At 34.7% G+C, this 17,567-nt stretch overlaps 1 protein-coding gene across 1 annotated transcript; it reads right to left on the bottom strand.

The window, feature by feature from the left end:
• Nucleotides 1-15,903: 15,903 nt before the first annotated feature.
• LOC115634223 (selenoprotein BthD) lies at nucleotides 15,904-16,586 on the bottom strand. The gene is made up of 2 exons (XM_030531814.1): nucleotides 16,205-16,586; nucleotides 15,904-16,099 (listed from the first exon to the last, which is right to left on the bottom strand). The coding sequence occupies exons 1-2, from the start codon at nucleotides 16,483-16,485 to the stop codon at nucleotides 15,958-15,960; spliced, it is 423 nt and encodes a 140-aa protein (XP_030387674.1). The 5' UTR covers nucleotides 16,486-16,586; the 3' UTR covers nucleotides 15,904-15,957.
• Nucleotides 16,587-17,567: the final 981 nt, after the last annotated feature.

Raw genomic sequence — 17,567 nt, 5'->3', positions numbered from 1 at the left:
GATATTTGCTAATGATAATGCTGAAAATGAGAAATCAAATTCATAACTGAATTGAATTTAATTGAAGATGTGCTACGAATGTACGAATGCTATATATTTAATGGTATAAAACAAAACAACCAAGACATGGCGGTACATTTACAAAACAAAACAAAAAACAAAGATGGCATAACATTAACATAACAAAAAGACTTGACTTGATTATACTTTTATCAATTAATAGTTGAGATATATGCTTTGTACATATTCTCATGTTCTCACTTTGTCTTATACTGAATAAAGTTTCGCCACATACATTTCGAATGTACATAAAATATTCATACTTACTTCTCTATCATTTGCATACGAGCATGCATATTTTTAATCATATTTATGCATTCATTCATTATTTCTTTTGCCATGATTTCATCACAAAGTTCGATTATGAATTTTGTAACACAACAGTTTTTTTTTTTTTTTTTTTTTTTTTGAATATTTGAACACACGAAACAGTTCTCATGGAAATGGCAGCTATTTGTAGTTAAGTAAATTTATTTAAAATATATTAACGAAAATGGACTTATATATAATAATAATATTATATGCGAAGCGAAAACAAACAAAAAAGAGTACGAGTATACAAAATAAACTTTAGTTAAAAGCTTGTAAAAATGCGCAAAACACTAAAACGACACATTATTTATTTATCTTTTAATTTAGTTGACTGACTTTGTCCTAAGCAATGCGCACTGTTTCTCTCAGATTTATAAATTTTACATTTTTTTATTTACAAGCAAAAGCAACCGTAAACAAATGAAAACGCACTAAATTAATTGACAACTACTGTATTTTAAAAGAGAAAGAGTGAAGTAATATTCGTAAAATACATACCTATGCGTATTATTGTTGTTATTATGCAAAGTTCCAACAAACAATCAATTAAACAAAACAATCAAATCCCTTTTTTTAACGACAAGAACAATTTAAAAACGATAATAATGTTTAAACGGTTGTGTATGCAGCATGATAACAAAATAATTCCAAAATCCACTAAATTGAAGGTCTTTTTTATTCGATATTTGAACGCCTGTCTTTTTGTTACATTTTTCAAGAATCTTGAGAAAAAAATACAACTAAATAAATAATATATATAAATATATCTATTATAAAATAAATGGCTAATGAAATAACATATGAAATTGCGAGCAATAAAATTTCATATCTTGTACACAGTAAAATATTATATATTTAAATTACAAATAATTATTAGGCTCATATTTGAACACTTTTGTTTACTTGTTGCTGGCACATAGCTCAAATGAAAATGATATTGAAATTAAAAGTGAATATAGTATATAATGAAAGCATTGTGTGCCGACAACAATAACAACAACAGCGATCTTCGTTACACAGCAAGTTTACTACTCAAAAATGGAAATGGATTTTATTTGATATGCAAGAAATTAATTAAGAAATTTGATTCATTTCATATAAATAACTGCAAAATAACCCACCTTTAAATCTTAAAATTCTATACCGGTGTAAAAACAACCGAATGCTGGTATTTTAGAGACATTACATGTGTGTTACAAGTCGATAAACAATACTTATAAGCCCGACAAACGTAATGCACAAAAACCAAAATACAATACAAAACAAAAAACAAAAACCAAAGCAAACCAAACTAAAATTAATGCGCACTAAAGCCCGGTCAAACAAATCAATACAATGAAGGTGACAGACACGACAAAATTTTAATGACAATTTTGGATGGTACGAGTAATTGAGGTAAACGAAGCGGGGGGAAACGAAGCGAAGCCAAGCAAAAATATACATATACATCTATTTTTGGCCTATTTTTCTATAACCAAACCAACAAAGCATAAGACAAATGCAAGAAAAAATGTAAACTGACAAACTTTTTAAGCCGCAACACTTTTTATAGCAGAGTCAAGAGGAGGGTCTAACCACTACCACTAGTTCAATGTGCAGTCATGTAAATAACCTCTAAGTAAATAGCACTTTGGATTGGAGAAACTTATTATAGCAATATGAATTCAGTTTTGATTTTCCTTCACTTTCTCACACATTTTATTTATTATACGAGTATATAGATCTATAGCCTAGTTTTAACTTGACGAAGATCGTTTAATTTTATTTGCGATTCAGTTCTAAGGCTGACCGCACATTATTGTGTGTGTGCGTGTAAAAAATGTGTATATACCTATATTATACTTAACAGATAACAAACCCACTATGTTTACTTAATTTTCAAACATTCGAAACATTCGCGACATATTCAAAAATAATTTACGCCAAAGTTAAACCAAATAATAACAAATAATTGAATAATTTGATCTAAAATTAATACCAAAAAAGTAAAAAAAAAAATATAAAAAAATAAACATTGAAAAGAAACTAGCAGAGCGACAAGGTTTGCTTCAAAAATAAAACATTGAAAGCGCATAGTAATTGTAATTGTTAAATGTTAAAAAAAACCTACACTAGTAAAAATAGGACATACATACATACACTGAAATAGCCACATACATACACAACAAAAATATATGGGTATCTATATATACTATATATACATACATATATAGACATAGCACTCATTAAACGAATTCAAGAAACTCCCGAAAACTTGTATTTATTTGTATTTGTATATGACAAGGAAAAACTGCAAAAAAAAAAACAAAACCAAAAACTAAAAAATGAAACAAAAAACACAAATTCGTTGCAAATGGATGCAATGCGGTGTCATTTGCACAATTTTCTGTTATTGTGTTAAATAAAATGAAACATAAATAATTTTAATTTCCGTCTATCAATATACTATATTAGCTGTACATAGTTTTTGCTTGCCTATATCTTTTAATCACATTTCATTTTTCCGAAGAGTGTGCGCACGCGTTTGGCGTTCCCTTTCTAGCGTAATTCGTTTTTAATTTACTGTTCGATTCTTATTAATACTTATATATTAAATTATATATATATATATACATTAATATTATATAATAATAATAAAAAATAAAAGAAACAAAAACCGTACATGAAAAAAGAAAACAAATACACACAACTTAATATACATACACTGAATACAAAACCAAACATGCATTTCTGATTTCCTAACTCTACAACACAACTTACTCCACAGCCGATACAGACTCTTGTTGGTTTAGCAATATTACATTTCTTTCTATAGCTTCGGTAACTGTTTTGCGATTGTACTTGGAAAGTGGGCACAAGTGGCAGGCCATTTAAAACGTATCTGAATGGTCGCCTTTCTAAGCTGTTTCCTTTTGGGAACATTCGAACACACAAAGTCAACACACCTCACAAATTTAAGATTTTTGTACTTATATAGACGCTACACAAACACACAGTAAGTTACATTTTCAAATATTCCAATATTCATTTCTACCATAAACCATCTCCACAAGTAAGTAAATGCCTACTCCTTCGTATATTTTATTAACACTTATGTGGATCATTTTGTGCCAAAACACTTTCTTAGCCTCCCCAGTTTTGTTACAAAGTCTTGAAAACGAACAGTACGGGCCCACAAGTTGGCTCAAAAGCACTTGAAGTTGTTTAAACTCCGAGTTCAGCCAAGTTAGTAATTTAATCCGTAATATACTATAATTCGTCTGCCTAAAGTGGCTCTTCATTACGAAGAATGGAAGCTTTTCAACAAAATATGCGTCATTATTTTAATTACATATTTTTAAATATACTACATATATATACATACATATAGATTATCACAAAGAAAAGTAACTTAATAATGATGAGTAAACAGCACAAATGAATTATTTATTAGCCACAAGAGTAGTAGTAGAAATTTATAAGGAAATGCTTTGAAAATTCAACTGTGGACAAGAATGGATAGTCCTCGTATTTGGAGTGACATTATTAAAGAATTGAAATGCAACTTCATGTGCAATTGGGTGGGTTTTCTCAGATTTGGCCAACATTGGGCATGCATATGCAGAAAGGCAAAATTATATACATATTTAACAGAATACAATTTAAAAACTATAGGTGTTATTTCGTAAATGAAAATGTAAAAGAAATATTAAAAAAAAGTAACATTTAAAATACATTTATGAGCAAAGAGAAGAGAGCGTACTTATAGAAGTCTGCGTGTGTGTTAGTGTTGATTACTAAAGTAGAACACTAGTGTTATATATACTAGTATAGTAAGTAATATTTATAACATAAAAATAATGCTTACAGAAATTATTATCAAACATATTTTTGTGTGAACAAAATTCACAAATTAGCATTCAAGAAGCGTACAAGTTATCCGTATAAAAGTTTTCGGGATGGCATGAACTTTGGTCAGAAACCAGCCGCACAGTTTTTCGCCTAGCATTGGAGGCTGTATGCAAAACGCCCCAAAATCTTCCATTCCTACATATAATGTTATATTGTTGGCGGCTCTTTCGAAAAGTGACCTTCAATTGACATCAGGTGTTGTGTGACATTGATTCGAGGCAGCTTTTTCATGTCCAACTACATAGAAATATATTTACAAATTGCATACCATTCTGACAGTTTCCATCTGAAAAATACAAAACAAAAGAAAACGAAACGAAACGAAAAGCCGCACTCAATGCACTTAACCAGAGCCACTGATGCAATTTAACGCCACTTTTGTTGATCGACAATTGCCGCTCTCAGTCTGACCAATTTGCAAATAGTCCGTAAAACAAAGAAAACTTTTCAGTATCAATAGCCAAACATTTCGAATTGGAAACACTTAATAGTTTTGCATGCAAATTGCTAGCATCAATTGTGTGCGCACGGTTGGATTGACAAACTCATTGCCCCAAATGCGTATTTATAAAAACTTCCATTAGATAAATGAAGAGCCAATTGCCAATTATTCACAAGTCAGAAGCCATTCAAGTCCGAACAAGAAAGTCCACATGGTGCAAAAGTCCTGCAATAAGCCCCAACTAAACCAGAAAACGTATTAAATATTAAGAATAAATACTTTTTGAAAAAACCACATTTTCAACAATAGAATGCAAATTTCAAGTTAATAAATTCAAAAAAAAACTTCGTATTACAAAATAAAGTGCTTTTTGGTTCATTTATCTGGCTTTCGTTTTAATAGTTTTTCATTTAACTTTCTATATCACATATCTATACATCTGATTACTTAAAAAACATTTTGCTTACTGACTAAACGTTTGTATGTTTAATCTGTTATGGCATTAAAAAAAAAATTGTGAAATCTTTTGTTATATGGCAGTTATGACTACACTTTCTACCACTTCCATTAATCATTCAGCTCCATTGTAGGAAGGCGACCAAAAATCTCTCGTAAGTCATTTAGTGTGGTGTCATGTGACCAATTTGCAGGATAATTGCGACAGGCACAGTCTACAAACATCACTTTATTCACAAACGTTTTAAAGTACATTTAAATGAAATGCGGCTTTGTATTACAATTTTCCAAACTCAACACATTTCTGTTAAAAAATTCAATAAATTGCTCTATCATTTCAGTCTTTATTTAACACAAACTTTAAAACAACACGAGCTAATACAAAAATTACATACAAATTAAATATTACATGCACGTTTGATATTTGAAAAATTTATGTATTTATATAAATATGTAAAAGTAAATCAAATATTGATCATCTCTCTTTCTCTCATCACATAAATAATTTGTGGACGCACATGAATAAAACATTTGCGGCTATTAAGTATTCAAGCAATTTGTTCGAATTGCACAATATTTATAAATTACTTTCAATTTAAACAATTACGAGGGAAAATTATGTGTAACAATTAGTGGAAACATTTTGCACTGCTGCACGTTTATGTGATAATTAAATGCAACCAAAACTAAAATTTTTATATTTATATAATGCACCACAATTGCACTTAACCAAACCAAAAAAAAAAAAAAAAAAAAAAAAAAAACGAAAAAAATGGAATGCACACAAAAAATCAAAAACCAACCAAAAAAAACCTCTATGTATACAAAAATTGAATTGAATTGTGTGTAGCGCCTAATTAATTAAATTATACATCCATACTCGTACTTCATGCATTTATGTGTGCACAGTAGGGTGTGAACATTTTGGTGTCTTATTTATTTATTTTGGTCCCATTATATATACACGTATATATGTATTTGGCACAATTTGCACGAATTGAGAATAACTTTAAAAAGCTACTGAAGAACAAGCAAGCTGCGATTTATTTTGCGAGCAAACTATTTGTCATATGTATGTATGTACTATGTTCTCTGCATTATCATACACACACATGCATATAGACTGGTCGCTGTAATGAAATCAAAAGAAGATTTTCGAGCTATAGCGTAAGTAGTCACGAGTACCTTAAAACCAAAAGAAAGAAAATCCAAGAAAATAGTGATGTTGCAAATGTTACAGAAAACTTTTAAGACACGAAACCAGAAGAACAACAAAATATATTAAATCCAACATTCTTTTAGCAATATTAACATTAACATTAATTATTGCACACACACACACACAAACACACGCACCCAGACACACATACTCACAAGCAGCTTAAAAGTAGTCCGTCCTTACTGAAACTTTTGAGCTGAAAAATTCGCAACGCTGTGCTGTTCAGAACTCATAAATACTTTCGCAAGCATAAGTTTATAGTTGTTATGCACAAACACAAACACAAGCACACTGACGCACACTAACGCACACTAACGCACATGCTCACATACCACATACCACATATACTATAATACATACTGGAATACTTATATAGTACGAGTATATATAGAAGGTAACTTGCACTTATATTGTAAATGTTGTGATTATAATGCACAGCCTCAAAAATATGCACCAAAATAAAAACTGAAACCCAACATTTTTTGGACAAATGTATTTTTGCACAATTTTTAATGCACCCAACAATTGTATGTACTATATTTTAAATAAATGTATAGCAATTAAATGAATATGAAATGAGATGCATAGCATATGAGTATAGAGTTCATTCGTACATACACGTGCACACCCAGTATACTTGTATAGTATACTTGTACAACTTATTTAGAAGTTAATACGCTTACAACAATTACTTACTTATAAACAACTACTTGTATGTACATAAGTATTACATAAATATACATATATGTGTATACTTATGTATGCTTGTACGTACAAGTATGTATTGAAAGGTCAAGAAGCAGCGATGGCAGACAGCTATTTAATGCAAAGACTTGCCTCATCTGTGTGTTTTGGTTTTGTCATTTACCTTTTTCGCTTTTAAAAACAGTTTACAATTTACAATGAATGCAAATAATTGTCAAACATTGTTTGCGCTGGCCGCCGCTTTTGATGCTCTGTAAATACGAAAACGGAAGTCTCACTTTGAAGTAACAGTAAATTGCTATGTAAATATGCAAAGCAAGGCAAGCGCAGAGGGAATAGAAAATAGAAAGCACAGGCTCACACTCACAGTTGCACATACTCCTAAGTTTGCAAACGGAGCAAATCAAATGATTATTTTTACCCAAATTCAATGTCCTTTTTACTTAACTTTTACTTTGTATGAAAATTATGTAGAGATAGAGAACATGCATACACAGAGAAAGTCCTACTATTAATTTCTAAGCGATTTAACTTGTAAATTATTATGGTTATAACTGTATAATGTAAATGTAAACAAAGCAGTCAGCAAACAGCGGACAGCGGACGGCGGACGGCAAACAGCAGATAACAGACGGAAAGACAAACAGAAGAAAAAACAAGGAAAATGAAAACGAAAACGATAATAGGCAAACTGTTATGCAATAGAGCATCAGTAAATAGCTAACTATATGAATAAATTATGAATGAATTATGTCTGCCTACAAATCTATATCCACATACGAGTATATAGATCAGTGCCATGTGTATGGGCATCAAATATTACCTACTCCATACATATACATATATACAAAAGCAACTATTTAAAACTGAAAAAATTCCAGCAGAGATGCATTGAGCATGCGAATGCAAAACCAAAAAAGAAAAAAAAAATGTTAAGGATTATATTAAAATTATAAATAAAATGTATATGACACATAATGTATTACAAATATACATATGCATTAAAACAGAAATCCAAAAACTAATTTATGAGATTATATATTATACATAAACAGCGTGACAAACGTAAATATATGTAAAATTCAATAAAATGAAGCCTCAGTCAGTATATAAAAAAAACAACATAAAATTGTGCCTCATTTTACATTTATCGCTTGATTGGTGATGGGGGGCTGGGGGCTGGGGCCGGGGGGCGTGGGTGTCGCCTCCATTCATGTGAAAATAATTTTTATGGCATTTGGCTACGCGCGAGCAGGTAATGTACACATTTCTTACACCAATTACACATACATATTTCTGTATGTATGTATGTATGTATGTATGCCCACTATATGTAGCCACCCACATTAGGCCCTGTTCGTTCTCGGCGGATGTTCGAGCTCTGCGTTCTCTGATGATGGCCCTCTCTTCTAAAAACAAACACTTGCCACAAAAATAAAACTTGAGAATTAATATATTGGCAGACAATATACGAACAGATTGGTTTTATTATTGGGAGGGCTATACTATATGTGTTTGAAATAGTGATGCAAGTCCGAAATAAATATCGATTTTATACTTCAGCCACAAACAACGCTGAGGCAAAATTCCATTTTCATACACATTTACATTAAGCTCTATATTACCTTAAATTTTGTATAACCACAAATATTAAAGTATTCCAAATAAAAAAGCCACCTTTTTTAGGTAAAATTTTTTTGACTCTAACAAGACCTTTGCCATTTATTTACCTAAGAAGTCAAGCGAAGATAAACTAAGCTAATGAAACATTTCCACATGACAGATAAGTAGCATGCAGGTGCTTAACAGCTCTGTTGGATTTAAGATTACTTTAAGTTTTTGGTTTAAAAGAACGATGTTTAGTGTAAAACAAGCTTCGATTGTTTTATGTCTGAGCACCGTCTAATTAAAATTGATACTTCATGACATTGAAGTTAATGCAACCGTACATAAATTTAAATACATCATTTTTTTTTGAAGTAAAAATATTTACTTCAATATTTACTATTCTTAAAAACAAAAAAACAAATTTTAAAGCAACATTGTGGGACCAAAGGCAAATAATGCCGAAAAAAGCCTTCTAACCTGCTGGAATAAAAGTTGTTCATTTCCCTACAGTCAGATAGGCTAATAATTTTCCGAAAAAAAACGCATCTAACCCATAATATAAGCTGTCCATTTCTTTGCACCAGACAACACTATTTCCTTAAGAAGTTACAAGCTGTTCGACCAAATATTCGTCTCATGAATGCAAATAGACAAGCCTCAATTTAAAATTCGTTTAACCATCAGCTTTAAGCTGACACTGAATCAAAATTAGTTGGCCCTGTTAGTTGAATATTCGTACTTCAAAGTGCGCCTTTATCTGAGGCAGCCCAACAGGACCCTGCCATTTGCTAATCAACTGTTTATGCTGAGAACTCATGTTTGCGGCCTGTTGCGGGCTCCCCTGGTTTTTAATCCGACTATATGGGGGAGATTCAGGTTTAGACCGAGGCTGGGCGCCATTCGCGTGGAGGGGTGGCAAAGAAATTATCTTGTAAATAAACAGGTGTCATAAATTTTAATTAGCATGAGCAACAAAAAAACTAATTTCATGAGAACTGGAACAAAACAACGCCCATAAATGTGGGCTGAATGTGCTTTGTGGGTGGGTCTTAAGTCAACTGATGTTGTTGTTTTTGTTTCGTTTTCGGCGTTACCGCAACCGCTACAGGTGCCACAGTTTGGAGACATAACTCATAGGCAACGTTATACAGCACATTGGAGCCCCGAGTATACACGAGCATTTATTTAGTTTGTCTGCAGCATTATTGCCTATTTACGTTTAATTAACAGCTAGGTGGGCACGCTTCGTCCTTTATTGTCATTTGTCTATTTGCCGTTTTGTTTTTTCCGCTCCCAACATTTTCCAGGAAATCATCGGCCAATGCGGCCCAAGAACGCAATGTTTTTTTATTTTCGGTAAATAGTGGGGCAGAGTTCATCATAGGTAAGTACATACGTTAGGCCAAAGTTTATTGGCAACGAACTTTCAACCGGCAATTGCCTCAAAAAAGTGGTGACCTTTTGCAGAAAACAGGAAATGGCAGGTGGCACATGGCATATGGCATATGGCAGATGTCGACCTTTGGTTGATGTGTTCAGCCTAAAGCTGTTAATTAAAGTGAGACAAATGCAATCTGTGGACCAGCTTGGCAGCCAAGCCAGCCAGGCCAGCCACGGCAGCCAGCCAGGCAATCAAAATGCCTACCCACTAGCGACGTGCCTACACACACATACTATATATACGAGCACATGGGCAAAAATCCAATCGCGAACTGTGCTCTGCTCATTAAAAAAGGATTTAGCATTGGTGCGACCAGGACCGGTTTGCCTTCGACAATGGTGCGATAAAACAAATACTAAAGCCTAAAATGGCATGAGGCGGTTTGTTGGCATTTCCTGTGACTGGGACTGTGACTGTGACTGTGTGGCCGCCTTGACTTCGTTATAAATAAATGGCCCTTAAAGCCTGCTGCAATTTGTTGCACAAACACACACCCACATACTTACATACACAAGCGCAGATACGAATGTGTGTGCTAATGGATGCGAATACGTGAAGTTAGAGCACCCGCCCACGACTTCGTTGTCGAAGCAACCTTGCCGATGTCGGGCACGATACGGAACTATATGCGTTGGTGGCGGTCGCCCGAGGCATGCCAGCTTCGTAAATGCCCATTAGGTGGCTGCGTTAAATTGGAAGTTTTATAGTTTGTGCTTTATGAAGCAGTCAAACTGATTGCTGTTAGCATGCACACAAGAATGGCTGAAACGACGCTCATAAGAAGAATGTCAACTACCACAGAGATATATGGTGAGCATCCAAAAGAGGTGGCTCCCAAAGAGTTTGCCTCCACCATGCATTTTATGCAGAAATGTAATTTAATAAAATTATGGGCGAGCAGTGAAACGCTGCGGCGTTAAAAAGAGGAGTATTCGCAGCATGGTGTGGTTAAATATATTCCTGGCAGTTAATAAGTTAGCAGTAAAGCGTAGGGATATTAACAAGCTTCGATATTTCAAAACATACATAAGACCGTATAACTATTGTTATTTTAATCAGCTCTTAATTATAATTTAGTTTTCTCCTCTTCTTACTGTAGGGCCTACAACGTTTCTGATACCATTTGGCTGTTTGAATTTAATATTATAAAAATATTGTAGCAATATTAATGTACTATACAATTAACGCATCTGGCCAATCCCCAGGTCGACTGCCAACAACATGATTATGGAAATTTATACAAGAACAAATGAGCCCAAAACGACTCCACTTCGATGTCGATGTTAAGAATGGCGCTAGACTGGAGGAACACCCGCGAGGAAGCAGACGAGAGAGTTAGATGATGGAGTTAAAAAGCAATAATAACAAGAAAAGAATGCTAAAGTCGAGCAAGCTCAACTCTTAAATACCCTGTACCTCCCACAAAAGAGGAAAAAATGAAAAAAAAAAATTTTTAATAATTAAAAAAAAGTATTCCAATATGTTATATGTATTAGAATAAACAAATAAACTTGACCTGCCTAGGGCTTATGGGAATCTGGATACTGAGTTTGGTTATTCTAGCTCTTGTACCTTCTGAGATACTTGCACTCATACAGACGGACGGACGGACAGACGGGTAGACGGACGGACGACCATGGCTATATCGACTCGGCTTGTCACCCTGATCAAGAATATATACAGGGTGCGTCATCTGTTATGTCAGTATGTAAACATTGAATATCTTTGAAAATAAACAACCGATTTTCAAGTATGAGATATTTTTATTTAATTTGGTTCTGTACAATTTCTTGAACTGAGGTTTCCAACACTGCTCTACTAAAGTCAATCGGTTCACTAATGACAAAGTTATTCAATATTTACATACCGACATAAAAGATGGCGCACCCTGTATACTTTGTGGGGTCTGCCACGCCTCCTTCTGTGTGTTACATACATTCGCACAAAACTAGTATAGCCTTTCACCCTTTGGGTACAAGCTATAAAAATGGTAATTTGTATCAACAGCCCATTTCTTGATTTATTAAAATAAAATAAAAATAATGCTTACTCGGAAATCAAATTATGTATCTGTTGCTTATTAATTAAACCCCTATACCCAAAAGTTCAAAAGGGTATAGTATTTATGATGAGAAGAGTCGATAAAGCCATGTCTGATTGTTCGTGTATCTTTCAGTGCGAACGAAATGAACTCTCTAAGAACTAGAGCTAGAAAAACACTTTAATGCTTAGTTACCATGGCAAAGTTCTTCTTTAAATATGTTGTATGGGTATTTCCTTCAACCATAAATATTTTCCATGAATATTGAATAATAAGACAAGCCAGAACGAGGGTCAGCAAAATAAAACAAACTCGCACAAGACATCTGTACACAAAATGTGGTGCATCTAGATAGTATAGTCTCTAAGATGCAGCTGTTCAGCCGGACAGATAGACAGACAGACATGGCTAGATCGGAACTAGTCGTGTCATGCTGATTAAAAATACATGTACTTTGTGTGCCACGCCTCCTTCTGTCTACTACATTTTTCGCTTTTCACAAACCTAATACACCCTAGCTTAGGTATAGACTGTAATACATATGGGATTAGTTTCTTGCTTAAGAACACCACAAAAATTGCACCATTGCGCGGAGATTTTTAATGAATTGAAGTCGGCCTACCCGGCATTAAGCCATTACGCTGAGAAACAAAAAGAGGCAACAAGAACTCCTGCGCTGTAATCGAGTTGTGTTTTAAAAAACAGTTCTTCAAATCTCATATGCGTATTACAGTTTGCAAAAACATCACAGACACATATGCGGGTATTTATTGCCAAACAAATAAATGTGAGCAGAAAGATCAATTTCCCCCGGAGAAGGAGATGGCTGGCAGCAGCCCTCCATGCGAATTTTATACTGAACTTCAGCATTGCCAAAGCTTCTGGTTCGGTTGAGTCCCAAGTTCGTGCCAATGTCTACCTACCATTTGGCTGGGTCTCAAGAAAAATCCAAACTTGTGCCCATCTATCGCTCGACTGCACATGTTAAAAATAAATTCCAGATGCATTCTCAATTCCCCAGCTCACTAATGCAAAATGTTGCGGTCTGTTTGCATTAAAACTTAGACTTGGCTGCGCTCGCACCGTCGTTTTGGCAAGCATCCTGGATTGTCCTTGGAGAGCTACGAACAATTTTGCCTTCGATTTGCGTGTGACAGTTGACAGATGCAGGAGCACTTTATTGTCGCCTCCATCGCCGCCATTTCAGTTGCATTGGCTGCGTATTACCAGGGCCATTGTGTGCACTGGACATTAACCCAATTGGTTGGGACTTGTTTACCGGTGGCACATGTCGCATCATTATTAAGAGAAGATACATCTATAGAATATACGTGTACTAATATATATTTTAAGCACAATGTGGACATCTCTTTGTGTGTGGCGCATAAAATGTGTTGAAATTATTGGCGCGCATTGCTTGGCCTCCTTTCCTGCTTGACTTTTGGGCAGCGCCAGAGGCAGCAGCTCATTTACTTTCGCTGATTTTGTGGAAAAGAATTCGGTTCGTTGTTATTTTTGGCAACTGATATAAATGAACGGAACTCGGCGCTGCTCAGTCGTTGATGTCTGTGCCTCCGTCGCGTCGCCTCACTGCGACAACATTTTCCATTTTTTACAGCCTTTATTAATATTAATGATGCCCCGAGCCATGCCACAAATGTTGCAAAATATGCTCACCATTTGCCCCTTATCTTATGCGGCTACTGAGTAGCAAGCATCCTTTGTCTTGGACGTGGTTTTCTATTATTGGATTTGATTTATTCGGAGTTAGTCAGCATAAGCTGATTGTTGGTTTACTCCTAAAGAGTTTTCTGCTGTTGCTGTCAAATGTAAACAAAACTGAAGGATGGCCCCCACTTCATAAAAGTTAGTTGGACTCACGAGTACTATGAGCGCCATAAATACATCAAAAATATACAAGTATATATGTATATAGTATATTTCAAAATATGTTGGACTTGTAACTAGCGGCGGCAGCTGTACAGCAACCAATCATAAAGTCATCTCCACTTGATAGCCGACAGCTAATTTGCATGTTGATGCGACTGCCACCAGCTTCATACTTGTAGTTGGTTGGTTGTTGGTTATTAGTTGGTTAGTTGTCTGCCATTCATGGCACTGTCAACTCTTCATGCAACTGCTGTAGTCAGTTTTATTGTTAAAGTGTTGCCAACGTCCCCCATATATAAGTACATATGCATACATATATATATACATATATATGTATGTAAGCAGATCTGTTTACGGAGCTAGTCCGACAAGCAGTAACTGTTTTGTTGTTGTATCAATGCAATTTGATTTAGTTATAAGCATTGGATTTTTTCGGATTTTTTGTTAACATGAAAGGCGAAAAAAAATTCAAAAACTTTAGCCAGCCCTATAATAATGGAATATCAGCGATAAACATATTTCAATCAGTTTCTCAAGATATTGAAGTTTTAAATCGGTGACGTGCTAAATAAAAAGACCATCCCGTAACCCCCAACATAAGCAAGCATTATTGAAGAAAGGATCATGTTGGGCCAATTACTGACAATCCTTTATGCTTTGAGCTAAAATGTGGATGAAAAACATTTCAACTTGTTATTGTTAGAGTTTCAAACGTGGTCATTTAAGGCACATTTAAGCTAATGTTATACTATATTTATCAATTACTAAATTTGATGAAATTGCCAAATTGCCAAAAGTTGTATAGGTCTAAAGTGGCATGTGTTATTGGAGTGACTGTCCTTTACTTGTATATGTAGTTGGATTCTATTGATGCATACTGGCTTTAAGATGGACTTGTAGAGCAGCAGTTTTCTTGTCAGGCACAATCGTTGGATTTTTGTTTTCTGCGAAGAAACAATTAAGCTTCAACTCAGTCATGCACCGCCGACCTTAATGCGCAACAAAAGGGTCCATCTTATTGATGTTGGGTTCCCAGAACACTACACAAAAGGAGCTTGTTCCCCATAAAAGGTACAAAAGGATAAAGAGAAAAAAACTGAAACGACTTCCATGTATGGGAAGGACTTTAAAATTTCGTTGCACCCTTCTTCGCTTTTAATTCACTGTGCGCCACTATTCTACAATTTTGTAATTCATTGGCAATACAAGTAGTGCGAGTATATTTGGGTTGGGTGCGTTCGATTTCCATTTGCGATCAAATCAAATAGTTGTGCATTGCCGGTCAATATTTTGTTTGTGTTTCTGTGTTGTTTAGCTTCGCTTGTTGTGGTGTATATTGAGATTGCATTTGGATATTTATTTTGTCAACAAAGCACAGTGTATGGGATATGTATGTGCCCGCCCGCTCACACCCACAACATGTTGCCACAAATTGCGAATGTGAACTATTCAAGTCAGACAACTCGACGTCGCGACGGTGACATGCGCTGTTTTTGTTAATTATTTTATTTGCTGTATATTTAGCTTTAAATGGGCTGTCACATTGACGGGTTCGGAAGCGGGGTGCTACCCAAAACACATTGTCAGATTGTCAGGTAACAATAAGCCCAATGCGGAGCGCTCGACACCCACGCGTCCAAACGAAAACATCCCGCGCCTCTAATAACTTTTCCCGTTTGTATATACACATACGTATATATATATATACTAATATATGTGTGTGTGTATACGCGTTTTTTATTTTTACAAAGTGTTCATGAAACTGACAATGAAGCTCGTTAAATTCGTCGTTTCACCACATTGTCATGAAAATTATGTTGAAATAAATATTTAATGCCTTTTCATTGTTATGGTAAATTTATTTTTAGCGCAAACAACAATCAACAGCCAGCCTACATGTCCTCCTCATCATCGCTCAAGCCCACAGCCTTATCAGGGTAGAATTTCTTCAGTATGCGCTGCACATCGGGAACCAATTGCTCAAAGGTGGGTGGAAACTTATCGCGACGCGGTGGTCCGCGATTCAGCCCAGACCTGCAGAAGTGTCAGTAAAATATTACATATACATATATTGATTTTATATACTCTATAGGTATAAGGAAGAGATAAGGGATGTATTACTTTATAGAGAATACCAACCAAATCTCATGCATTGATGTTCGCGCATTCTGGCAGAATCCGATTTCAAAGGCTCCGTCACGTGGTGCTTGTTTCCCATTCTTGTTACGGACTAACTGGAACTGACGTTCCGGAATGCGCTGCTTCATAAATTCTCCGCATTCCTCCGCCTTGACCGCAAATATCGGACACTCGTGGGTATGCTCGATATAGATCATAGAGCGCTCCTTGGTGAAGTACTCGTCCGATGCCCAGTCGATGTCCTTGGCCTTTTTCTTTTTAGCTTTCGGCTTGGGAGGCATGGCTGGAAGTTGAAAAACATAAACGTGTAGATATGTGGATTACACTTTTACATTTTCACTTTGAAATTTTGCAATTTTCGGGAAAGTTCCATACACATTTAACAAATATTTGAAATGTACTTGCTTGTGATGTTTATGTCAAGGCTTGGAATTGTTTTGCCTCGAGTTTGTTTCTTAATTAATATTAAATTAATTAATGTTTGTTGGCCAATGATTGATAGTCTTTGGGCTGGCTATGTGCGTTTTGGCGCATCTTCTTCTTTTGGCACAAACCGAGGGGCATAAATCACTTGAGAGAATTTTTTAAGTGCGCAGCCACTCATAAAATCAACTTAAATCGCCTGCTTTCTGCGTATTTCCAAAGCATTTCCAACCATTAGCCGAGCTATTTTAAAATGCATGAGACAAACAATAATAACAAAAACACACGAGGGGCACCGTAAAAAACATTGTTGTTCATTTTGCACTGTTGACAGACAGCGCAGCCGTTTGAGAATATTATCAACAATAACAACAAATTCTCACACAAACAAATGTTCAATTTTAATAATACGAGTATGCGCGGCACTTACAGACAAACACAAACTACTTGTACTATATATAGTACAAATAATGCTCACAATCAAAGCAGCACGTACTTATGTAAAAATATATATCGCTTACTATTTGGAATATTCTCATAAGTAATAGTATTACAAACTTCTTCTATACTAAACTTCCTTATACTTAACAGCTCGTACTTAAAGTTTCTTTTATTTTAGATAGAACATTGAATAAAACTATACAGAGCAAACAATGCTACTTATGTAGCTAGCTTACTTTTTGGAATATTCTCGTGAGTAATTGTACTTGTATTACCAACAATTTGCTTTAAAAAAAAAAAAGAATGATATTCTATTATTTTACACTAAAATTCTTAATACTTGATAGTTTAAACTTAAAGTTTCACTTCCATTAAATATATTTAAATATATGAAAATTTCATTCAAATGTATTTCCTTTTATTTAAGATTGAACAACATTTAAGATTGAGCGACATGCAAAGCCACACGAAGCCTAGGTTAAGGGTTAAGGGTCGGCTT

The sequence above is a fragment of the Scaptodrosophila lebanonensis genome, unplaced genomic scaffold (assembly GCF_003285725.1).
Source record: "Scaptodrosophila lebanonensis strain 11010-0011.00,11010-0021.00 unplaced genomic scaffold, SlebRS2 tig00000001-arrow-pilon, whole genome shotgun sequence".
Lineage (NCBI taxonomy): Eukaryota > Metazoa > Arthropoda > Insecta > Diptera > Drosophilidae > Scaptodrosophila > Scaptodrosophila lebanonensis.
This window is presented reverse-complemented; position numbering and strand designations above follow the sequence as displayed.

Coding starts and splice junctions, on each gene's coding strand:
- LOC115634223 (XM_030531814.1), bottom strand. CDS start 16,485: ATGCCTCCCAAGCCGAAAGCTAAAAAGAAAAAGGCCAAGGACATCGAC. Junction 16,100..16,204: donor ACATCAATGCATGAGATTTG/GTTGGTATTCTC, acceptor ACACTTCTGCAG/GTCTGGGCTGAATCGCGGAC.